The 26,763-nt window shown below is 40.1% G+C and overlaps 1 protein-coding gene across 13 annotated transcripts in view; it reads right to left on the reverse strand.

Moving 5' to 3' along the window:
* sulf1 (sulfatase 1) overlaps positions 1-26,763 on the reverse strand; it is a 316,869-nt gene that overhangs the window by 113,772 nt on the left and 176,334 nt on the right. For 11 of the 13 annotated variants that reach the window (XM_073040863.1, XM_073040831.1, XM_073040854.1 and 8 more), the window contains 2 exons: positions 19,094-19,336; positions 8,312-8,551 (listed from right to left, as the gene is read on the reverse strand). In XM_073040863.1, coding sequence (XP_072896964.1) covers positions 8,312-8,551; positions 19,094-19,265 — 412 coding nt within the window. In that variant the 5' untranslated portion in view covers positions 19,266-19,336. Of the gene's footprint in view, positions 1-8,311; positions 8,552-19,093; positions 19,337-21,543; positions 21,659-21,954; positions 21,972-26,763 lie in introns of those variants that run through there. The other 2 variants (XM_073040897.1, XM_073040871.1) reach the window with 2 other exon arrangements.

The following is a 26,763-nucleotide window of genomic DNA, read 5'->3' on the forward strand; positions in this document are numbered from 1 at the left end:
ATTACTGGAAAATTTACTGAACAATTATATGTACATAGGTGATTACTGTATATAGAAATTATAAGTAAGGATAAAAAAGTTCAACAAAAGAAAAATAACAATTCTACACCCTACACGAGAAAATCTGCAGATGCTGGAAATTCAAGCAACACACACCCTAATCCAACGACAGCAATGAAGAAATGATCATACTTTGTGAAATCTGGTTAATGTAAGGCATGGGAGGGGAACTTGGAGGTACTGATGTTTCTATGAACTCGTACATAACATTCTTAGAACATCACACACAAATGCTGGTGGAACACAGCAGGCCAGGCAGCATCGATAGGGAGAAGCGCTGTCGACGTTTTGGGCCGAGACCCTTCGTCAGGACCCTGTTGGCCCAAAACGTCGACAGTACTTCTCCCTATCGATGCTGCCTGGCCTGCTGTGTTCTACCAGCATTTTGTGTGGGTTGTTGTTTGAATTTCCAGCATCTGCAGATTTCCTCGTGTTTGATTCTTAGAACATAATGATCTCAGGACAAAATGATCTTTCGATCACACCACATTTAAATAAACCATTGCTGGAATTTAATTTTCTTTTCACACTATTTTACTCTTCTTCAATATCTTATTTACACTCGCTTGTTGTACCTTCACAGACTGAGCTCTTATGCATCTGCAGAAATACTAGAAGCAGCAGAGAGGATTCAATTCAGTTGCTAAAAGTAATCATGCAAATAAGTAGTTTGTTTTCACAAACTGCTTAAATGAGAGTAGATTGGTTCCAGGGAATCATGTGTGATTAATTGAAATCTTCAGCAGAGCATTATAAATGAGTTTCATTGAACTACAAGGGGATTTAGGACGCTGATTACAAGGATGGCTGAGGTGACATGCTGGGGGTTGAGACAGCAGGATACTACTGTTCTCTCCTACAATAACATTATTCTTAATCCCACCAGTACTAACTGCTCTCGATATTGTTTAGGAGCCTGCCACAGTGGACCAGTGTTGCTCATGAGATAAACACCGAAATTGGGGATTGCTGACCTGACCCTGCTAGAGGTTATGTAGCCTTGTCGTCCACTGAGACCAGCTTTACAGTAGCATAATGTAGGTAAATTGGGACAGACAAGAGCAAATGGAGGCATGCACAAGCAAAAGTAATTGATGTTTGTGTGATGTTTAACATGATATAACAGTGGGATGCTAATGTTGACACAGTGATGGTACTTGTGTTGGTTGGTAGTAGGACTGAATGAATTGATCAGAGTCAGAAGCTTGGCCAGTCAGACAAGTGAGATGGAGACATCCAGCCAGACAGACAGATGAACAGATATAGACAAAGCCTTACTGGCTTACTGACATTGCTACCATTTTCTGTTTTTGTATTAGTGAGAGACAAAATCAGCTATTCAGACAAGCAACAGAAAGAATTACATGGTATATTTCTTGTTGTCAAGACAGCCCAAAATCCTTTATAGTCAGTGAAGCACTTTTGCAGTTTAGTGAAGGTTGTGAGCTGGGACACTGTTGAGAGCTATTGCTTCACTCCTAATACGAGTGAAGTAGGCTGCTCAGGCAGAAATGAGCTGAGTGTGGCTGAGGCAGATAGCATCAAGATAGATCTGGGTATAGCTGTGTTTTCAAGTAATTAACACATTTGTGTTCCTTGGACTCGAGTGAATAGCTGTGGGTGATACCTGGCAAATCAGCTTGATAAGAGACATGATGGCCTGGTGGGGGGATATCAAAGGAAGAGGTAGGGTGGAGGCTGAGAACAGTTCCTGATGTGAACAGTGACTAGAAAGCAAAATGATAGAAAGCAGGAAGATGAAAGGAAGCGCTTTTTTTTCCAGGACAGATGTATGTTTCTTAGATTTAGTGCTGCTGATAATTAAACAGAGATGGAGGCATAAACAGGACCCATATATTGATGTCAGTAACTCTCAACTAAGCAGTGGCGGGAACAACAATATATATAGGTCATTCCACATGCCCTGTTCATTTCCAGCTTTAGAGATATACTGTATCTGTTACAAGATGCAAATTGGGGTTAAAGGGGTTATGAACAATATGTGACAAATGGGCTTAGCAGCTCAATCTATACACCCAATTCTCACATCCTAATCATCCATAAATAATCTTTCCCTGTCAAGTTGCACACATTGGTAAATAGCATCATAGAGTCGTAGGGCTATACAGCATAGAAACAGGCCCTTTGGCCCAATAGTTCATGCCAAATCAAGATTGCCATCCAAGCTATTTGCCCACATTTAGCCTGTATCTCTCTAAATCTTTGGTATCCATGTAGCCGTCAAAGTACATTTTAAATGTTGTGAGTGCACCTGCCACAACACCTCTCTCTGGCTGCTTAACCACCTCTAGGTTAAAAATATTGCCCCCCCCCCCCCCGGTTCCTATTAAATGACTCCCCTCTCACTTTAAATCTATGCCTGTTGTCTCTTGATTTCCCAACCCTGGGAAAGTGACTGGCCTGAGTGGGCACTTGATGCGCAATGCACCTTTAGGTTGCTGATCAGACTCCCCGCTTCAATCATCATCTTTATCACTTAACAAGTCACAAACTGCAGGGAAAGCTACGAAATGTTTTGTTGCAAAACCAAGTTGCATATGATTTAATATAAATAATAAATGTAGAATCATATGGAAGACCATCCCGACCATAGCTCTGCATATAAATCCAGTCAGTGCCACTCCTCTGCCACTTCAGAATGGCCCTGAAAGTTCTTTTGTCCATCTGTCAAATTCCAATTAGCAGATCCTGTTTCCACTGTGTTTACTAGCAATCAGCACTAGATCATAAACAGAATTTACATAAAAAGGATTTTCCACATATCTTCCCAAAACATCAATCCAAAAGTGTCCCTAAAACCTAATTGGAAAACATGGAGCAATATCCCCAAAACCTAATGGGGGTAGTTTTGGGAAGATATGAGGAAAAACATTTTACATAAAAGCAGTTTATTCTCTGGCATGGTGGAAACAGAGGCAGTCAGGAATTACAATGTGAAATTGGACCGACAGGAAGAAGAATAACTTCTCAACAGGTTTTAGGGGCACGTTGGATCAGTGCCCTTAAAATCTGATGGGAATTGCTTTCCTCTACTATTTAAACCTGTCATGATCTAGTACATCTCCATCATATCCTCTCTACGTATATTTTTACTTTCATTTGGGACTGTGCCAGTAGCTCTTTGGTTTAACGAGAAAGGCCGCAAATTAGGATGAAATTTCAGCCTTGATTCCAACTCCTGTGATCCCTGCTGGGAAATGATTAAACCGTATCCTTATTAGCAAAGCAGTCTGCAAATAAAGCTTTTGCTGAATGACTGGGCTTACAGTGCGGCAGCAGGGAGATGCCATTGAAGTCATGGCTCTGTGTGATTCATTGTCTTCGGAGGGGGGGGGGGGTGGTTACTGGAGGAACCAATAAAAGATCAAGAGCTCAGTACGGCGAGAGGTCCCAGTACTGGAAGGGACAAATTAGGTACCTACATCAGCCCAGTGAGCTTACTCACATTCACAGAAAGCCAATCAATCAGATTTATAAAATAGGCAGTAGAACCCATTACTGTAAGACACTGGCCAGGAGGAGGCAAAGGGAAACCATTTCTATAGAAAAATTTGCCAAGGGCAATCACGGTCAAAAAACCAGCATCACCCACATCGTACAACACAGCACATAATGATGATGATGACAAGTGCAAAACCAAGGGGTGGCCAACCTTTTTCAGCTACAGACCCTTGATCCTTTTTTAGATACATTCACAAGCATGGTACGGTAGGGTGGGGGGGGGGGTGTGTCACAGTAGCACAGTGGTTAGAGTAACGCTTTACAGCGCCAGTCACCCTGGTCCTTTTTCCACCGCCATCTGTAAGGTGTTTGTATGCTCTCCACCGTGACCACACAAGTTTCCTCAGGCGGTTTCATCCTACGTTCCAAAGATGTACGGGTTTCTAAGCTGCGGGCATGCCGTGTTGGCACCAGAAGCATGGTGACACTTGCAGGCTGCCCTCCAGCATATTCTTGGATGGTGTTGGTCATTGGCGTGAACAATGCATTTTACTGTATAATTTGACGTTTCAATGCACATGTGACAAATAAAGCTAATCCTAGGAATGCTGGAAGTCATATTTTCACATGGAATGAGTATGGACACACTGCCAGTGCCACACAAACTGAATACACAAAGTTTTAATATGATTGCACATCATAAAAAAGCGTTGTTGAATTATTAGAACTTTGTACAGAAAAACATTAACTCCTTTGTAACATTCGTGATGTTGCCAATAGTTTTGGTTGATGCGAATATTGGGAATATTACATCCAGCTATTATGTATTGCCTCCCTTCAGCTGGTTCCCATCGGGTTTCGCTGAATTTTACTGACACGACTGCCAGGCAAACAATCCTTGACAATGCATCTTCTTTGTATTTTGTCAAGTTAATTTATTTGGACTGCCTTTCACAGAGCGCCGTCTGAGCTAGAGCACACTAAATGAGCTCTAACCAGTGTGCCGTATGCTAATTGCTTCATTACAATGCTGCCTGGTAAATGTTCCTTTGTATAAATCCCTAAGCTCTATTAACTTTACTGCTAATACCACCAATATTAATTCTTTATGCCAACCACTTTTACACCTAGCTCCAAATTCTATCCAGTTCCTTCTTTTTTTCTTAGGCAGTCCCTTTGAATTACAATGGTTTTCTATCTCTCCAGTTCCCCTGGGTTCTGAGGTGGGTGATTTGGAAGGAGGCACACCCCTTCTGTCGTTGGCACCTTGCTTCTCAATGCCATCCTGAAATGCTCCTTCTCTGTATTTAATGGTCATTTTAAGGGATGGTGGAGATTGCCATTTTTTCAAGGGACCTTTGAGGACATCCTTAAACTCCTTTCCTTTACACCTGATAATCTCTTGTTCTGATAAAGGACTGTCTGTTTCCCCTGAGTCTAATGTTGGAACTGAGAACAACGTGGCCCACCAATCAGAGATGATCAAATATAATTAGGGTCTAATAACTTCCTTTAGGTTGTTATAGCTGGGGGTGCTAATGGGGACAAACTCGCACTACCTATTAAATGCTCCCAATGGCATACGCCTAAAATAGCCTCTGCCAACCAAGTCCAGCTCTTGGTCTTCACATGTGGCTTTGTTACTAAGCCTGGCAGAACTATTTCTACTGACAGGAGAATGGGTAAAAGTGGGTTACTGGTGCCTTAACGCCAGATGGAGCTTGTCAGCCATGGCTGGCAGCTCATCGAGGAGAAGGAAAACTCTGATATCAAACCTCCGCTGCCTTGCAGCTATACTCTCTCATGGGGAGGCTTTGGGAGTGAACCTCGAGGAAAAAATCTGGAGCTGGAGCCCCTAAGGCAGCCCTACATTGAGTTCAATGCTGACTGACAACTCCTGTGATGCTGCTGGTGCCAAACTGTATCGGTCTCTTCCGTTCCTTTGGGTTCATCAGATGCGTGGAGAGGGGGGAGCTTGCTACATGGGTAACAGCTTGCTCTCCATATCGCACTGCCCAGGTTTGCGTATCTAAACAGCTAGGATGCAATGTCCATGGTCATCTCTGACCGACGGAGGCCTCACTCGCTCAAGCGCTGATGATCTTAGCCTGGGAAATGATGCTGATATTACTCTGAATATTCTGCCTGCAGATCTGGAGGACTCTGCAGAAGCAGTAACAGTGCTATCTACTTCAACATTGCAGTTATTGACATGACCGTCAGGAAAATAATTAGCACTGGAAGATCGGGGTTCAAACTCTGTAAGGAGTTTGTACATTCTCCCCATAATTAGGTGGGTCTCCTCTGGGTGCTCCACATTCCAAAAAGCCACGCAGGTTAGAGTTAGTATGTTGTGAGCATGCTTTGTAGGTGCCTGAAGCACAGCAATACTTGAGGGCTATGCCCAGCACATCACAAACAATGACACAAAATTAGCCGTTTGACTGTCTGTTTCAATGTTTTGATGTACATGTGACAGATGATCATTAAATCTTTATCTAGTGCACTGTGTTTTGGGCTAAATCTAACCATCAATCTAATCCACGGAAGTGATGGTTTCAGTGATGCTTACCTCAATAAAGTGTACATCGCTGTGTACAGAGGGATCACTGCTGCCTAATATACCATGAACTTTGTGCCACATTTGAACTTAACAATCCTCAAACGTTGTTTTGCTGAGATGACCAGAGGCTGTGTTGATACATTGAAGGCAGTGCCTGCTGTACTTAGTTCTTCCGCTTGATCTATGGGTTCTTTCACTGGCTTTTTACTGCTGCATTCTGGGAGTTCTTGCAGCCTCAAATTTCAATGAATCATTCTTGGAAACCATGATAAAGCCAGAGGCAAAACTAAACCAAATTTCAACATATCATTCTGGCAAATGGCAGAATTTGTTTAACTGTAACTCTTCCAATAGTAAATCTTGTGCTCAAGCATATAATTACATCATATCACTGCAGATAATTCATACACTCAGTTTATTTTTAATAAATTTTCCTGATATCTTAAACCAAATATAGGGGCAGGTAAGATGGCCCAATTAGCTTGAAGACTGAAGTGAGATGTTAAGGAGGTAAAAATAGTTCTAACTTGAATACTAATAGCATAGGTTACATGATTCGCTCTTCTTAGTATGTTACTAGAAGCTTTACTAAAGGCAAACAGTCCTGAAGGTGTTTCAGAAGAGAATGATTGAATGTATGAGTCAGAATTACAGCAATAGGCAAGAACATAACAATTTGCTCAGTTCTTCTCAGACTACAATAAATTTAAACCAGATAATGTAAACAAGTTTTTTTTCCACTAAGGTTGGGTGGGAATACAACCAGGGGTCATGGTGAAAAGTTTAAGGAGAACGAGGGGTAACTTCTTCACTCAGAAGGTTGTGAGATTGTGGAATGAGCTGCCAGCGCAAGTGGTACATGCAAGTTCAATTTCGATGTTTAAGCGAAGAGTATTAAGATATGTGGATCGTAGGGCTATGAAGGGCCATTATTCCGGTGCAGGTCGACGGGCGTAGGCAGTTTAAATAGTTCAGCATGGGCTAGATGGGCCAAAGTGCTTGCTTCTGTCCTGTACTTTTTTATGTCTCTATAAACTTTAGAAACAGTGTAAGATCAGTGCTCATGAAGTGCTCAAGATTGGTGCTCATGAAAGTCACCAAACAAACATACGAAAAGACTCGCACGTAAACGAGAAACTATTAATCTTCGTAGCTACGAGGGGTGATGATGTGTTCATGGCCTAAGGTAGAACAAGTCAATTTTAGAAAACCTAGCACATTTAATTTTCAACATAGTCCCCTCCTACATTTACACACATGGTCCAGAGGTCATGGAGCATACGGATCTTGGACCTCCAGAAAGTGCCCACAGCACGGGTGATTGATAAGTTTGTGGCCTAAGGTAGAAGGAGATGAGTTATACAGCTCTCGTTGCATGCACATGCAGTTCAACTCTTTGAGTGAGTATGCAGAAAGTTTGAAGTTAATAACTCATCTTCTTCTACCTTAGGCCATGAACTTATCTATCACCCCGATGAGTTATTAACTTCAAACTTTCTGAATAATCACTCAAAGAGTTGAACTGCATGTGCTTGTAACGAGAGCTGTACAATTAATCTCCTTCTACCTTACGCCAAAAACTTATCAATCACCCGTGCCTGTGGACACTTTCTGGAGGTCCAAGATCCGTATGCTCCACGACTGCTGGACTAAGTGTGTAAATGTAGGAGGGGACTACGTTGAAAAAAAATGTGCTGGGTTTTCTAAAGTTGACTCCTTCTACCTTAGACCACAAACTTATCAATTACCCCGCATATAAATAAAATACTTGTTCAATAAAGGAACACATATGTTAATCTTTGATATCAAAAAACATCTATGATTAATCTTTGGATCTATAAATAAGAGATGCCCTTTTTCATTTGATAATGAGACTTTAAAATGAGCAAAGTAGGTACAAAGGTGAAAAATTACATGTACTTAAAGATTAGTCACAGTTATAAAATTGTGTGTGGTAGAGATACCTAGTACTAGCTATGCAGCACTTGAATTTAGTGTGGATATAGGACGTCTCTTAACTGATGAGTTGTATTCTTTTACTTGAAGCTAAAATAGGTGGAAGAAGTTATTAACTTCACATGTATTATAAATTTTATTGATTTAGTTAATTAAATGATCAGTGCACTAAAATTTATTATTGGTTCCAGTCCTAAAATTAACATAACAATTTGAAATCATTTAAAAACAAAAGTCCCCAGTTAATGGAATATAAATGATGTTACAAACCTGTTCTGTAGCCCGTGTTGTTCAGATACACTGCAAATGTCCGAGGCTCGTGCATCGCCTGCCAGGAAGGTGAGGAGCAATTCTCATTGTTTGTGTAAGTGTTGTGGTTGTGGACGTATTTTCCTGTTAGCATTGAAGAGCGGGAAGGACAGCACATTGGAGTTGTCACAAAAGCATTGGTGAAATGAGCTCCCCCTTGTTCCATGAGCCTTCTGGTTTTATTCATCACCTGCAGTGAACCTAAAAAGGTGTAATAGTAAAATAGAAGTGTTACACATCACTGAGTTTCACTCTTCGATTGAATTTGTTGGCAATCTATTGGGGCAATGAAAATAAGTATTCAGAAGAAATAAAGGAAAGACTTGTATTGTCACCAGATTTTAAATATATATATTATATATTTCTCCTTGTAATTTATGGTTTTTAATGTGATTCTGCCACATCAAATTTCACGACATATGTTGATGATATTAAACCCGATTCTGATTCTTCTTATTTTTTGAAGCTTGTTACCACCAAACAAACTTAGTTGAAATACAGTTTACACTGTTAGGTTAGAAATGCGACACCGAATTAATGCAGAGGTAACTCCCAAAGTAAGCAGTTAGTTAACCAGATAATCCATTTTAATGATGTTGGTTGTGGATAGGTATTGTTGAGGACAATGAGGCAAATACTGCACAACCAACGGACACCTTCAAACCAATATCAACCAAACACATTGTAAGAATCAGTTACAAATATTACAGGATATTTATTATAAAATATACCATCTATGAAACATTTTGACTCAATTTTGTCTCAGTGAGGAAGAATTCCTGCCAATACCAACAATTTTTCTAGAAATGGGAACAGAGGCAACCTTCACTGTTAGGTACATGGTTCTGCGAATACAAAGTAATCCCTTTGAATTCAGATTCATTGTAAAACATGAGGCTCCAATCTTGGCCTATTCGTTGTGTGTGGCATTTCTTTATGAATAAACAGTCACTCTGGGAATCTTTAACATAATAAGAAGGAATGATGTGAAAAGTAAACTAAGTCTTTTCAGAATCACCCATGGCTCTGTGTAAATCTGAAAGACATTCAGACTTCAGCAGCAACTTCAGACTGTTTTACCATCTGTATAGGCAGACAGTTCAAATGCAATTTATTCATTTTTCCCAGGCTACTCAAACCTTTTTCAGGCTTTTATTTTTGACTATAGGCCCGTTTACACTAAGAAGAGTCCACCAGCATGAAAGCTCTATTAACGCTCTACAGAAAATGCTTTCTTGTATAAATGCCTCTTGAATTGCTAATTCTGGTATAAATACATATAGGAAGTATGTTTGCTTGGTGCTGTCTTTAAGAGATGGCAAAGGATTCTTTGCAATAAGGCTGTTTTGCCTGTCCCGCAAACCAACCTGCTGTTACAATAGCCATAAATGATGCATTTAACTCCCTGCAATGATGTTTAACCAGGTTTTTGATGCACAGGATAATTATAACACTGACATTTTCAATCAATTGCACTTAAGGTAAATAGTACAGATATGGCTGGGATTAACCTTTGTGAGCTTTCAGTTTTGATATGTTGGATGCTGTTTGAAATCTAATTGGATTAATAAGGTCTTCAGCTGAACCCATTTTAGAAATATAATGCCATCAAGCAACAGGGATTCGTCCAAGTTGTTTGTAGATATGGGAAACTACTGCTGAGAACAAATACAACTGAAAATGTTATGTTCAAAGAATTTTAGGCCAAGATAAGTGATATGCTGAGAAAAAGACATCATAGCAACAGTAAATGCAAGATAGTGAATGTTAAGAGGTGAAATATCAAATGAATACAGATAATGAATACATATCCAATTGCAAAGCATAGAAAAGGAAAGCAATTTGGATTTAATGACTAAACTAAAAGGCCTAGCGAATGTGAAGGTCAACTACAAAACCCATCAAGTATTAGGATTCATTTAAAAGATGGCTAATTGTTAATTGAAACAAGATATCCATCCTGGAAGGACACTTGTTCTGGATGTTCCCTCAAAGTGAATTGTAAAAATATTCTAAGTATGTCTGCTGTGTTACTATACATAGTGACTGAAGAAATGATTTCACCCACCCACTTTTGCAGGTTATTGGCGAATCCATTAAGTAATACTTATCACAAAGTCATCAAAAGCTCACTGATGTACAGGAGGGACCAAAGACTGCCTAACAATTCTGAATGTTATCAGTTTTTTTAACATTCATTTTATTTGCTTACAGATACATTCAGAGCTGAAGCTAGCAATTGCAAAGGTAAATGGGGTGATGGCCTATATTACGAGCAATGCTACATTACAGAACAAGAACTGAAAAACCTTGCTACAATTGTACAAAGATATGGCTTTGAGAGGGATTGACCTAGAAGAAGTTGAGAGACTGTTTTCTCTACAAGTTCAGAATTAGGAAGCATGAAGTGGGTTCAGAACACTCTCTACAAATATGTTTGCAGTCCAAGGAGAAAGGAAGCATTGCTGAATCTTGTAGCAAATGGGAAGAATCGATTGGAGTAAGAGTCGATGGCAGCATGTTTATGAGCAAATATAGCATAAAATTTTGACCAGTGTATGAAAAAATGCTCAATTGATTGGAAATGGATGTGGTCAAAATAAAAAGGTAAATTGAAATCAAGGCATAGGGTGCAAAATGGTAATTAATTAAAAGAGATGGTTAAGTATAATCCAGGCCAATTGACACTGTGGGGAAATGTAGGGAAACCAAACGTCAAACTCTCCAAATGAAACAGAAAAGGTGGATAAATGATATTGGAGAGCATGACAGAAAATCGGGCTGAAGGTAGATGATGAGAGGGTTACATGAAGGAAGAACATAGACGGAATATGACTGGATCAAAAATCCACAGTAGTTTAGTGGTTAGCATGATGCTATTACAGCTTGGGGTCAGAGTTCAATTCCAATGTCACCTGTAAGGAGTCTGTATGTCCTCCCCAGGGAATGCACAGGTTTTACCTGGGTGCTCTAATTTCCTCCCACAGTCCATAGACATACTGGCTAGTTAGTTAATTGATCATTGTAAATTGTCCCATGATTAGGTTAGGGTTAATTCAGAGGTTGCTGGGCAGCCTGGCCCAAAGGGCGGGAAGGAATTATTCTGCACTGTATCTTAATTGAAAAATAATAAAAATGAAAATCAAAACATCTCAGATCCCAGATTCAATCCTCGCCTCAACCGGACCCACCCTGTCCAATAATCACAGATCAGCATTTATCCATCCGCTGATAATAGACCCCCTTTTCCATCCACCAATCACAGCCCCATCTCAATCATAAAACCCATCCGCTGATCACTGACTGCTGACTCACCCCATCTACCAATCACAGGCCGCTAACCCCAGAGTCAGCACCACTTGCCACCCATTTACGTCATTTGCCTTCATGCACGGACTGATAACTGACTTACTAATCACTACGACTAACAGTCATTAGTGTGCCAGGCAGTATTTTGCTAATTCCCTCTGCACATTCTGCTGAATTTTCTCACCATGCTATTTCAGCTGCTCATTGGCTGATGACAACACAACAGAACTGCTTGCAAGCCAACTGCTGTAGAAATGGGTGGCCATAAAAATGGACCAGTGTTCTCTACCCAGAAAACACTTTTAAGCCGTACAGGAGCACAAAGGGGACAACAGATGTTTGGGTAACTAATTCAATCAGTACTGATTTCCCCAAATTAATATGGAAATTCAAAAATGCAGTCAACAAGGCCAACAAATGTCCCTGGGTAAATTTTGCTTTATTAAGTTCTGTAAGTTCTCAGCAGCTCTGCAGTGCATGCAGCAACTGAAAGCAGGAAATTCCAAAAGGGTTATTTTGGAAACATCAATTTGTCTTTGTCTTTGCTGATTTGCATTTAATATCAGCACTTTCTGTTTGATTCTCAACAGATTAATGTGCTAAAGAAATAATAACAATGGGCTACTTCTAGGCAGCATTGTCTCTTCTAACCGCATGATAATATTGCAGTAAAACATTTACAACCTGGTTTGGCATCATTATCACAATCTATGCGAAAAACAACAAAGTATAATGCAGGGCTACCAGATGTGACTGGCAATGAAAAATGCAATTTTAAGCAATTGCAAGCTCTCATTCCTTTTCTTCCATCGCCAGACAGGAAGGAGATTGAAAATTTCATGCTCTCATTATTTACTGCTATTTATTTGCATTTGCACAGTTTGTTGTCTTCTATACTCTTGCTCTTTCATTGATCCTGTTTTCAGTTAATGTTCTCTAGATCTGCTGAGTATGACGCAGGAAAAAGAATCTCAGTGTTGTATGTGGTGTCATGTATGTACCCTGATAATAAATTTCCCTTTGAACTTTGAAGGGCTTCCACATTACTGTACTAAGAAAGACCCTTTGATTATTCAGTCATATGAAAAATAACTTTTTAATCTGAAGTGCAAATGGGAATCAAAATCCAGAGACTGGTAATATTAATATTGCTTACATTACAGATTCAAGCTGGGCAAAAAAAGTGACTTTACAATTCCTTTATATCTTACACTGTGAAACAAACTCTTTTTTTAGTCAGAGGATATAACCATTTTATAATTATGTAGACTGCTTCTGAAACAGCAGTGGTGTAATTTTACTGTGTTGAATAGTGTTAAATGTTCAGCCGTGGCAGCTTGTCCTTCTGAATTCCACTGATAAATAAGCCCCTGCTGTTTAATCCAAGAGTATGTCATTACACAATTTGTGTGGGTGGATTGAAGAATCTGCAGGCTACGCTTCAGGTAGCTGCAACAGATATTAGTTCCATCAGATCATTATTATTATGCACTGGGTGGGGCTGGTACACCTGCAACAGGATCAAATGTGTTTCTCACCCATGCCCATTTGACCTGGTGCAGGTCAGAATATTTGGGCACTGTGACTCATCAGCATCATTTCAGTGCTCACTTAATACTAAACTGCATGTGCGTGTTGCCTTTGCAAGCATCCACTGGTCCCATTATTGAGCAGCTAGGACCAACTGAAGCAAACTGGTACTGACTAAAACCATCCCTGTGCCTCTCAAAGGGGAAATGTTTGGTGATATAAATTATTCCACAGAATTTTGGAGTTTACAACAACCATAACAGTTCACAAATGACAGTGGATCACCACGGGTCTGGAGACCCAAAGTGAGGTTAAGGATAGTGGTTATCTTTTCACTGGGGATCTAAAGAGCTGTCAAAGCTTCCCAGCCTAATCATGGGACAATTTACAATTATGAATTAACCTACCAACTAGTATGGCTTTGGACTTTGGAAACAAGAGCACCCGGTGGATACCCAAGTGGTCATGGGGAAGACGTACAAACTCCTCGCAGGCAGTGGTGGGAATTGAACTTGGTTTGCCTGTACTGTAAAGCATTGTGCTAACCATTATGTTACAGCACTGCCTCATGCATTGGCAGCCCTACCTGAAAGCTGCTACTTCCTATCTTCATTTACAACTTTGCTATTTTCAAAAGGTCTCCATTGCTCCTGCCAATCATTTCCTCCTTAATATAATTACAAAGTATATTTGTGCTGATTTTAACCTTCTTAGGCAATTCCTATTCACACACCCTTGTTTTTGTTTCTTGAACTGTTCCATCACCATTGCTGCTCTTTATATTTCTCCCACTCTGTAGGTTCTCTGATTATCTTGTGTTAGTTTTTGATTAGTTTCATCTTTCTGTCCTTTTTCTCTTTAGCTATTTGTGGCCTTCTTCATTGGCAAATAAATCTATTGCTAATTATGTCTGTAACAAAACACAAGCGGTTCTGCAGACCCTTGAAGTCCAGAGCAAGACAGACAAACTACTGGAGGAACTTGGCAGGTCAGGCAGCGTTAATGGAGAAGAATAAACAGTTGACGTTTTAGGCCAAGACCTTTCATCGGTCCATATTTACAAACTTCGTAACTGCTTCATGATGTTTCCTTTTTTTTTTACACTATATTCGCTCAAATTCATAACCCAATTAAATAAATATGCACACATCATTAGGCTGCCTCATGAATCATTTCTAATATGGGCATCCCCCTTATTGATTCTAAATTACACTGATGTAGTGAACTAGATTGAACTCATTCAAGAAATTCATTACCACAGTAATGTAAGCTATCCTGTTTTAACTCAATCCATGTAAAACTTTAAATCACCCATTCAAATTGTTTAGGTTGCTACATGCTGGTCTAATTTTTATCATCTATAAAGTTTATCTTTCCTTAATGCAATTACCAGAAATCCCATTTCCAATTTTCTCTTTCCTAGGTTTTGTGTAATTGAAGTGATTCTGAATGACTGAAGTTATTCTTTCCTTTTCTCTCCTCTATACTGCATAACATCATAAGTTTGGAAATTTGGTTGATCACCGAGCTTTGCAAAATTTTGGCAGACGTTTTGGTTCCAATCAAGAAGCCATCATCAACGCGCAGTTGAGGATGTTGTCTCCTCAGAATGTCCGCTTATATACTCCACCGGGGTCTGAATGGATATTGATTAGATGTTGTGATCTGGTTGGCTGGTACCAAACATTGAAAAGTTTAGCAGTAGAAGATTCTGACTGGCTAGCTTCGAGAGAGATCCGTTGGGAGTGTTTGCTTCGCTGTCCAGATCCTGAGATTACTGATGATTCACTGATTGGTGACGTTGTTGTTTCTCTTTTCTCCAAAAGGGTTAATATACCAGATGTATGTCAATGTGTTTGTTGATGCATCCTTCTCTAGAGAGCCACACTTCGAGAAATTCTCATTCTTTTTCTGTTCTCGCTTGAGTCAAGACTCTGGCTGTTGTCCAGTTGAAAGGCCGTCCTTCTCTGTCTTCATGAACTGATACTAGCACGAGTGGGTCGTGTCTTCTGCTCGGAGGCTGATACTCGTGTAGCCTGGTCGATAGTTTTCTTCCTGTTTGACCAACCTTCGAAGCTTCATCCAAAGATACCTCAAGGTCAGAAACCCAAGTATACAAACTACATGAACGATGAATAAACAAATTGTATTGCCATACGTCTCAGATACAACAGCAAGACTGCTTCAGCAGCACAACAACACAGTTGCTCATAAGCCAACTGCAACTCTGAGGAGGAACCTATCAAAACTCAAAGCACAACAAAATGTGACTGATAGAACAAATGTTATCTACAAAATCCAGTGTAGTGACTGCAACAAGTACTACATTGGTCAAAATTGTTTCTACAAAATTGTTCCTCCCTGTCCCAGTACCATTACCTATAGAATGCATCTTCCCCACACCATTTCTTCAGGTAAACACAAAGTACACTGCAGATGCTGTGGTCAAATTAACATGTACAAACAAGCTGGATGAACTCAGCAGGTCGGGCAGTATCCGTCGAAACGAGCAGCCAACATCTCAGCCCAAAACGTTGACTGCTCATTTCAACGGATGCTGCCCGACCTGCTGAGTTCATTTCTTCAGGTATGTGTTCACCTCTCAACCACACTTATCTCTATACTAATTTAGAGGCAAATAGAGTTTAAAACCATTGCATTCCTCTTCTGCAATTTACTTTGAAGATATCACACTCACTCTTCTATGTTGCTCTCTCATCTTGTCACCAGTTTGTTAACATGTATGTGTGATGTCCAACAAGCTTACAATGAAAACTATCATTTCCCCGAATCACTGAATCTCCAACAGCTTAGCACATTAAATTTCTCCTCCTCCATCACCCCCACTGCCCCAAAACTTTTGACAACTTCCCGATCCAAGGTGCCTCTATGAGCCTCCTGGTCATGCCTTCAGGCTGCTTCAGAACATTGTTCAATCAACTGTTCAATCAACAACTGCAAAGGGTCCCACAACCAAGGTAATCAGGCCAATCTCTATGCCTCTTGTTGACTTGTTCACCAAACTATATAAGAGGATGGCTCTAACACTCAGCATCCACAGAATGAAAGACATTTAGAAATCGGCTCTCACTGCGAAACATTCCCACCCAATCTGCACGACGTGGCCTTCCAATAATCTCAGAGACAGGATATGCAAATATAAACAATCAAGATTAAATTCATCATCACTTTCAATGCACCAGCACAATGTTTGGCTGATTGACAAAAATGGTATTTGAAGATCAAAATGTTAAATATGGCGTAAATTTCATTGTCTACTGGCCTCCTCTCCTATACGCTTCAGGGACCTGAACTATCTACTGCAGGCACCTCAGAAAGTTACCACTAATACTATCTCCATGAAATCCTCCAAATTCAGTGAAAGAAGAAATTGACCAATATCAGTGTCCTCTCTCAGGAAAATCCGCTCAGCCCTGAGCCCTGATATACTCTGTTGGCTTTTTTGGGAAGACATCTTTCACATGACTGAAAACTGATTTCCAAAACAATCACTCTAATTCAAGCTTTGCTAGGAGAAGAGGTCACAATTCAAGAATATGTTTAAAGTCTCCTTGCAAAAATGTCATCTCCCCAGTGATGACAACAACTGGGAATCCCTGGCCCACGACTGCTCAAGATGGAGTGGGAGCATTCAGAATGAATCCAAGCATCAGCAGCATACAGAAGCCCACCTCACAAACTACCCATCCACCTGCTCAGTAAGATACTCCATGCACTATCTGTGGAAGAGTCTATAGTTACCATATTGACCTCATCAGCCGCTAAAGAATGGAAGCAAGAGATCCTCGATCCTCTGGGACTTCCTAAGAAGAAGATATTACATCCTTTAATGGAATCCAGATTTCCAGCTTCCTTTGGTCACTTTGACTCTGCACACAATTGATAATGCAAACCCCATTTTGATCACACAGCTTTGCACAAAGTAATCACAATCACAGGACACAACCAACATATCTGAAGTAGGAAGAATAAAGTAGCTAACTATGAAATCACCACAGTTTATATCAGCAAGGCTTGGACCAGCTGAAGATTACTCATAATGCTATATTACATCCCAGACTAGTCTTTGCTGTAAGACTAAAATTAAAATCAGCTTTATTTGTCACATGTACATTGAAACATACAGTGAAATGTACCATTTGCGTCAAATTAGATCAGTGAGGATTGTCCTAGGCAGCCCTCAAATGTCGTCTTGTTTCCAATGCCAACGCAGCATGCCCACAACTCACTACTCCTAGCCATGTGTCTTTGGAATGTGGGAGGAAACCGGAGCACCAGGAGGAAACCCACGCAGTCACGGGGAGAACGTACAATCTCTTTGCAGGTAGCGGCAGGAATTGAACCCCAGTCTTACAGCTGGTGCTGAAATAGCATTATGCTAATTGATATGCTACTGTGCTGCCCATATGTGAGCACATAAAACGACTGCAGATGCTGGACGAACTCAGAGGATCAGGCAGCATCTGTGGAGGGAAAAGGACAATCCAAAATGACAGGTCTCAACCTGAAATGTTAACTATCTATTTCCCTACACAGATGCTGCCTAACCCACTGAGTTCCTCCAGCATTTTATGTTATTCCTTTGCTCTAGTGTGTTTCACTTTCAACGTAACTGTAGGCATCCTACAACATTCATCAAACTATGTCTTCCAAGCTGATCGGCCAAATCTACATCAAGCACATAAAGCAAATGAATGAAATATTTTAATTTTTGTACTGTGGGTATACACATCAGCTGCTTGCTTGGTAGCAATTTATCTTCATGCATCAATATATTAAAAATGATGAGAGCTTGGATCAGTGCCCACAGCTTTCCGGTGTCATGAGTAAAGCATTACATTCCAGCATTGATGAGGACAATAATATCAAGAGCTGTGGCTGGGTAAAAGGCAGCATGTTGTACTTAAATACTGTAAATGACGCCTGGAAGGATCATAAGAAATGGAGGCACAAGTGAATCATTCGGCTGTTCATGTCTGGTCTGCCATTTGGTATAATCAGGCTGACCTTTTGTGTCAGTTCTATTTTCCTCTACTAACTCTGTATCACTTGATTTTTTGGACAGCGCAAAGTCTATAAATGTCAACTTTAATGGCGACACACTCCAGATAATCTCATGTTAAGTTCAAGAAAAAAACACATATAATGTGTGAGGATTTTATGATAATTAGATATTTTATGTGCATGGTCCTGAATTAGTTCCTCTGTATAAATCTAACAAAAAGAAAAGTCATGAAAGTATAAATGCTATATTATAACAGTTTTTCCTGTCACAAATACAAGCAATAACAAATACCTATTTTGTACTTTTTCTGATTTTCCTTTGAAATTAAAGCTGAAATTATTTTCCACCCTCCCTGAAGGCTCATTCAAGACGATACTGAATTGCAGGAAGGGTGTAAAGAGAGGAAAGCAAATCAACACTCCACATTAAAATTCTTCTGAATTTTATTTCAATGGAAGGATTTTATTTTGCTAATTCAATCTCACAAGTTCCATGCTATTGCACAAGGCAAAATTACCCTCAGTGTGTCTAGGCAACAAATGGATAAACCATAGCCAATTGAAAATTGAAGAACACATCCTTGATTTGTGCTGAGTTGGCTGATAAGTCCCCGATTTAAAACAAGGTGCAGATGGAATGTTAATGCTAGCCTCAGTACCTCTAAGTCAAGGAATATAAAGCCGTTCTGGTTGCTGCCTTTAATCACTTTCCAGTGTCGCCTTATGGAATTGCACATACAGGCTTAGTTGTGGTGCCCCCTATTGTCGAACAACCTTGCTACACCATTTACCAGTGCTGACAAATTAATACCAGCAGGCCTGACATCAGGAGATGAGGGGGAAAGCAAACACAGGTGAAAAAAGGTGAAACTTTCTTACCAAGCTCCACGTCCTGATCATCTGTGATAATAAGAATGATGTTAGGTCGGATATTCCTTCGGTCACGCTGCACACGTCCTTTAAACCGCTGTGGCTTTAAGCTTGAGCTAATGACTCCCATCAGCTCAGTACTCAGTACAACCAAGAAGAGAACAACTGGCAAGATTTTCATTATGTCAGAACGTTTGAGAACACAGCAGCAAGCAAGGGTATCTTTGGTTTCACCGTCTGACGCCAAGTGATCTGTAATTAAGATGGAACAAATTAGAGACAAGTCAGCTTCAATATATTGCTGCCTATGACCAAATTTGAAGAGGGTAAAAGAGATTTTAAAATGAAATCATGTGCAGGAATTTATGACAAAACAGCTGCCCTTGAAAATGAACATTTTATTGACGAGCTGTGACGAAAGATGCTGTATATAAAAATGCACAATAAACACGGAATAGGAATAAACACTGAAAAATAACTGTTACAGAAAACCCTTGTCAGGTTGCCGTGGCACTAAAACACAATAATAATCAGTGAAAAGCTATGCCAGAGAATTTACTTGCTTCTAAAACCAATATAAAGCCAGGAAATAGGCTACATATGTTTTGCATTAATACATTTAAAAGGATCAGAATGATTCACTGAATAATTCCCTTCTTTATCCATATTTCTCCTCAAAATATGAACTTTATGAATCTATAGTTATCCTGACAAACTTACAATGATATTAAGAAAAAGCAGTAGTAAGTGGAATTCCTAGAAGGTTTTTGATACTCAGTGCAAAAACCCAACTGTGCACCTGCACAATACCAGCCCTCTCAATAGAAGCACAAATAATTTGATTTCTGGCTGAAGTCCTACCATGCAGTGGGAAACATTCCGAAACTATCGTTTCCAGAAGAAACACATCAAGTGACAGTGATCATCTTTCTCTGTATCACCAGAACTCCCAAATGAATTCCACCTATCAATAATCCAATCTACATGAACTCACTGTGTAATGAGGTTCTGTCGAGCATGCATCATTTTAAGACCCATGCAGTCTCTTTCAAAGGCACTTAACCCTTTCCTATATCCACATGCTCCCTCAACTCCTACTGGCCAAAGAGCTTTATGTCCATGAGCCCGAGAGTGCACAAGAGGGGGAGGGGAGGGGCTGTTTTAGCCACAATCGATCTAACTGCTTCAGAATTGATTGATGGGGCCTAAGACCAAAGGTAACTTGCTCCACTTTGACATTTCCAGCATTCAGCTGTCACACTGGCAGCTGTACACATTTGAGAATTCTTTGCATTGAAATCTGAATGTGCGCATAGTTCAAAGTGATTAGTGACTTACTGAAAGACTATTTAACAAAAGCACTTAGGCCAGCATGCACATTTATACCAGTTTCGTTCGAAGGGCAGAAGTCCATTATAATTTAACATTTGCAAGCGGGGTAATTAGGAAATGGCACATGAGATTCTCCGTCAAATGGCCCAAATGAGCATTTAATGAGTTTCATCTCAAACCCGAATTCTCACACCTGGGATTTTGTCCTTGTGCTCTCGTCTGAATGGCTGCTATTACAGCAGCCAGCCTTCTGAGATCAAAGCTACTTAAATAAAAGGAAAATAGACAGCACGCACTAAGAATACCATTATTTTAAGAAAATTGATGCCAGCATATGTGTATTTGCAGCAGAATCCATTACTGAAAGAGGTGACCTGATTCTTTAGGACAGCAAAAGAAAAGTGTCCCCCATCTTTGTGAATTCTCCATTACTTTCAGCTCTTTTTATTCGGACTTCAAAACCAACACAGTTTACGGTATGAGGTCTGTAAATGTTCTGAAAATCTGGAACACATTATTATTACAACTGCATAAAAAAGTAACACTGCATGCAGCAGCTATTGCAGGACTGGCCACTACAAGCTTCAGTGGTCAAGCAACTGTTTTGCACTTGAAGGGTAAGTGATTGATGCTGGAGCTTTTACACAGTATAGCTACTACTTAAATAATGGTTACAGCAATTGAAGCGAGATCTAGAAATCTACACTAAAAGTACTTCAAGACATAAGGATAGAAAAAGTCAAAGACAATTCAGCATGGTATTGCTTATCAGTGAGTGTGATCGGTTTTACATTAAATGTCTGAAAGTACACTAGTACAAAAAACAACCACTTCAAAGAGTTAAATATATTTCTGCCATAGTTCATTTGATGCTATTTAAAACCAAGAACAAACCCTCACTGCAAATGAATCTACTCTAAAACCCACACAGCGGCTACACCCAAAACAAAATTAGCAATCTAAGAGCATCGATTTCCAAAAGGTCTTACTTGACAGTCACACAGGGAAATACTTTCAGCAAAAATATAGTACGTGCTTCGAAAGAAGTCTGTCAAATAACAGTGCAGTACTCACAACTTACTAAAATGCGAAAAAATTGAAATGCAAGGATCTTCAGTGTCACTTACTTTCAGAAAATGAACCGGGTGTCTGGAAGTGAACAACTTCAGTGGCTGAGTGAGCTGGGCCTCACTGCCTTCATTTAGTACAGTACAGCAAACTTTGCAGATACTGTTGACCCAACTACTGCAGTTATTCTAACTGCATTGAGTAAACACTGGCACCAATGACTTTAAATAATCCCTCACTGTATGTTGTTACAAATGCCAGACAATCATACCTCAGTGACAATGCAAAAGAAAGCAGAGTCACAGCCAAATCTACTGGCTTTAGATCACCCGTACAGTTCTGCAGCCTGAAGCATCATTTCCAAGCTGGAGGAAAGCCAGGAGTACCTGGGATGAAGTTTTTCAGCTGTGGGAGACGGAGATCCATATCACTCATCCTCAAACCTGAACAATTCTCCATTCAGCACTGACCTTTTCAAACCTGACATCCCGACACAGACAATTCTCATACTGCAGTAGGAAGTAAAGCTGTAGAATTAGCACTGACAAAGTGCTGTGCTTGTCTTCAGGGACAAGGATGTCGGTATTTTTGTGCAGAATCCAATGAGACTGGCTTCTGGCACTTAAGCAAGTCTCAGAAACCTATGCACTTATTTGACAACAAAACACTGGTGGAATGTCAAACACGGGCTCTGCAGCTAAAAGAAATTACACTGAAATCAAGTCAGTGATGCACAGTATTGCAGTAATTCTGGCAGCACAGCACTGTAATTATTTGCTGTTGTCTTATCCAAACAGAATACCTAGATATGAAATTGGTTCCATTGATAGCAATCATCAGGCTCGCTGTTCCACTTCCCATGCATTGTGATGTACTCCAATTTTAACAAATAAATACATTTCAAAAACACTTCAAAGACCCTTTATTCTTTAGGCTTACATAGAAAAACCTAAAGTACACTTTGACTGGAGTGCAAATCCCAATAAACACATGAACTGCCTACATTTGAAAGTAGTGGGCGAGTCTAGGACCAGGAGGAACAGCCCCAGAATACAAGGAACAAGGAGGGGGAGGAATCTCTTCAGCCAGAGGTGGCGACTCTGTGGGATTCATTGCCACTGATTTCTATGGAGGCAAAGTCCTAAAGTGGAAGTTGATAGGCATTTAATTAGTAAGGACCTCAGATGTTATGGGGAGAATGCAGGAGAAGGAAAATTAATCAGCATAATCGAATGCAGGAGAAGGAAAATTAATCAGCATAATCGAATGGCAGGGTAGACTTGATGGAACGAATGGACTAATTCTGCTCCTATGTCTTAAGGTCTTATAAAAGCCCGTGCCGTGTATTTAAAAAAAAATTTGAGATACCTTTGCTTTGTTCTAATGGAAATAAGAACAACTTATAATCTTACTGGTAATGACATCAATACTGTTAATACTTTGAAGAATTTCCTATTGTGGCTGATTTGGAACTACAGCATGTGCAGTTCCATTTTGTGGCATTGAATTACCTAGATTGTTCATTTATGTGAACAATAATGTCCCTTAATATCAGGCAGATTTCTTTTGAATTCTGGAGAAAAGCCTAACACTTAACACTTTATTATTGTTCTTACTGTTTTTAACAGGCTGTTTTTTTAATTATTTGCTTTGGCTCACAATGACATCACACAAAAAAAATTCATCTGAAAAATCAGATTGAGAACAAAACCAAAGAATTGTTCTTTTCCCAAAATCCTCTTACATTGTTTTGATCTAACTTTCTCCCCCAGGTCAAATCTTCCTCACAAAAAACTCCAGCTGAGAACATGACTTGCCAATGTACTAACCTACTGCCTGTTCTCCAGTAAATTGTAAAGAGATGTAAAGATGACCAATCCAGTATATTCCTTAAAATCCTAACACTTGAATGTTGCACCCCCGCCCACTAACCTGCAAGTCCACTTAAAAGTGGAACACCAATGCCTTTGAGTGGAAAATCATACAAAGGTTAGCATATTTGGCCCAGTACATCACGGGCAGAGTCCTCCCAACCATTGAGCACATCTACATGAAACGCTGTCGTAGGAAAGCACCATCTATCATCAAAGATCCTCACTGCCCAGGCCAAACTCCTTTCTCACTGCTGCCAACAGGTAGAAGGTACAAGAGCCTCAGGACTTGCACCACCAGGTTCAAGAACAGTTACTACCCCCCAACCATCTGGCTGTTGAGCAAAAGAGGACAACTACACTCATCTATTGAGATGTTCCCATACCAGTGATCTCACTTTAAGCATTAATTATCTTGTTATTGCATGCTCTCATTATTTATTTATATCTGCACAGTTTGTTGTTTTCTACGCTCTACTTGCTCTTTCATTGATCCTGTTTACAGTTACTGTTCTATAGATTTGCTAAGTATGCCCGCAGGAAAAAGAATTTCAGGGTTGTATGTACTCTGATAATAAATTTTACATTGAACTTTGATTTTGATTCAGATTTTTAAGAAAAAATCCTGAATCATAAACAATTATTGCAAACCTCTAAGGTTGAAAGACTTTGGTTTCTGTGACCTCCTCTGGATCAATTGTTCAGTTTGCCCAGATATAAATGTGTGGAGATGTTATATATGCAAATTCTATCTTATCAATGTAGTAATTAGCAAGAAAATCAACAAACTAATCTGGTCTCTGTTCAAGGAACTCAATTGATTATTTGACTGGAGCGTGAGTTAAACCCAAATTGAAATGAAACAAGCAAAATCCATACACATTTGTGACAGAGGGAAAGAACATAAGGCTTGGCAAACACAGCAAATATCTTTTTAATGGGTCATTAAGTAAATAGAAAATTAAAATCTGGTGTTCTGCTGAGGTACAAAATCCCTACTGCAAGTATGTTTCCAAAACATCCCACTGTTTTTTTAGTAGACTGATTTTTAACTCTTGCCATCTGTAAATACTGGATGATAGCAATAAAATAAGACTGTTAGACAGAGGTATTGAAATAGGCCATTTGGCCCATCAAACCTGCTCTGTCATTCCAACCTGGCTGGCTCAATGACATGGCCTCCACACTAGCTATGGCTATGAATTTCACAGATTCACCACCCTCCGATTGAATAAATTCCTCCTCATCTCTGTTCTAAAGAGAGGCCCTTCTACTCTGAGGCCTAGACTCCCCCACTGTAGGAAACATCCTCTCCATGTCCACTCATCTATATCTTTCAATATTCAATAGGTTTCAATAAGATCCTCCCTCATTCTTATAAACTTGAGGGGCTGGCCTAGAACCATCAAATGCTCCTCATACATTAACCCTTTCATTCCTGAGATAATTTTTGTGAACCTCCTCTGGATGTAGGGAAGGGGGAAAGTGGGGGAATGAGTGAATGAAGAAGGTAGTAATACTGGAGCAAAAAATAAATGGCTGGAAGAACTCTGTAAGACAAGGAGCATCAGTGGAGACAAAGGGATAGTCCATGTTTTAGGTGGAGACCTTGTATCATGACTTAGAGTACACAGGGAGGGTGGCCTGTACATAGAAATGAGATGGAGGGGTGAGACAGTGGCTGGCAGACGAAGGGTGAAAAACAGATAAGGAAAGAACACAAATTAGGCAGATGGAGCTGGAGGACAAGGGGAAGGTAGAGACTGGGGTGATAGAGATAGATGTTACCAGAAATCAGAGGGTGGAGGAATGATGGGCATTTGGACCAAGGAGGGGGTGGGAAGTGCATAAACTGTTAAGACAGATATCTCACAGGTGATGGGAGGATATGGGGAAAAATAGACTGATAGAACCAGTTAGATGGAGAGGGGAGGTCGAGAGTAGAGACAGATTCTGATAGTTGATAGGCAGAACCAGATAAGGGAAGGTGAATGGGCAGATGCAAACAGGAAGGGGACTGACGAAGGAGGAAGGAACCAAAACGGTGATCAGAAGGAGCGAGAACCTGAGTGAACTGATGGTGTGAGAAAGAAATATTCAATTTTCTTACTTCTGAGTTGTGGGCTATTCGAGCAGAATATGAGGTTTTGTACTAGTTGGCACTTAGCATCACAACAGCAGTGGAAAAGGCTGAGGACAGACAAGTTTATATGTGAATGAGAAGGGAAGTTGAAATGGCCTGTACCAGACGCTTAAGCTTGAAGCCAGTATTACTCCCTTCTTTTTACAACACTATTGACATTTGAAGTCTCAACCAACTTTCTATACCGCTGTGAATAATATCTCCCCATTCTTGCTGATTCCAAGGCTGCCTTGTGTCATAGCTAACGAACTGCATGTAGGTTAACTTGGCCCATTTCTCAAAATGGACTGAACTACGGGCCCTTGAGAAATTAAAGCAATCCCCTCATAAACCTACAAACTCCCTGTAAACAGGGTTCCATGAAACAATACAGACCACCTGCTCCAATCTGACTGTAGTCTACCAGTCTGGAAACACCTGAGCAAATCTCCATTCATACCATCCAGGTAGGGAACCAATCCTGGTTCAAAGAGAAATGCCAATGACAAAGACACAAACTGGTGGCAGTTTATTTCTATTCTTTTCTGCATTCCTTCTTCTTCTCCCTCCACCCCACCATCCAAATATTGTTTGGGAAGAAACAAAAACTAAGCTTAAATTTTAGCAGGCTACCTAAAGGGAATAAGAAGAGCCTCTCTTGAAATAATTAAATATAAAATGCGCGGTGAAATGCAGACACTCACAAACTTCATGGTAGAGGAAGGAGGATCACTCTTTAACCTCTATGGATGAAGACTTACTGCTGAAATTTTATTCCACAATCCTCTTATGCAACGTGTTCTCTCTGCATGTCCTCTGCCCATTCTTCTAAACTTAGTACATTTCATGGGGGAATGTCCATTAATACACTTACATCTGGGGAGCAACTGGTTTACAAAGCAGCCTTAAGACCATCAAAAAACCTTCAGCAAGTCACAGCAGCAGTCGTTTGCAACTGGAAGCAATTATTCAAACTACCAGATATTTGTAGAATCATGGAAATTAGGAGGAAGTAGTTAATATTTAGTCTATAAATAGTTAATCACACTTAACATGTTACATTATGTTGATCTGGGATCCCTCCTGTTCAACATGCAAAGTTACAGAGGGTATAAAGTTTTGCAAATGGGGGCAGTGGTCAGAAATGCTTGATGTCATGAAAAGCTGCAGATGCAGGAGTCAGCAATTAAAACAGAAAATACTGAAAATGCTCTGCAGGGCAAGCAACATCCAATGAAAGTAGAACAAATCACTTTTCTTCAGGACAGATGAAGGGTCTTAGACCT

This window comes from Hemitrygon akajei, chromosome 1 (genome assembly GCF_048418815.1).
Source record: "Hemitrygon akajei chromosome 1, sHemAka1.3, whole genome shotgun sequence".
Classification (NCBI taxonomy): domain Eukaryota; kingdom Metazoa; phylum Chordata; class Chondrichthyes; order Myliobatiformes; family Dasyatidae; genus Hemitrygon; species Hemitrygon akajei.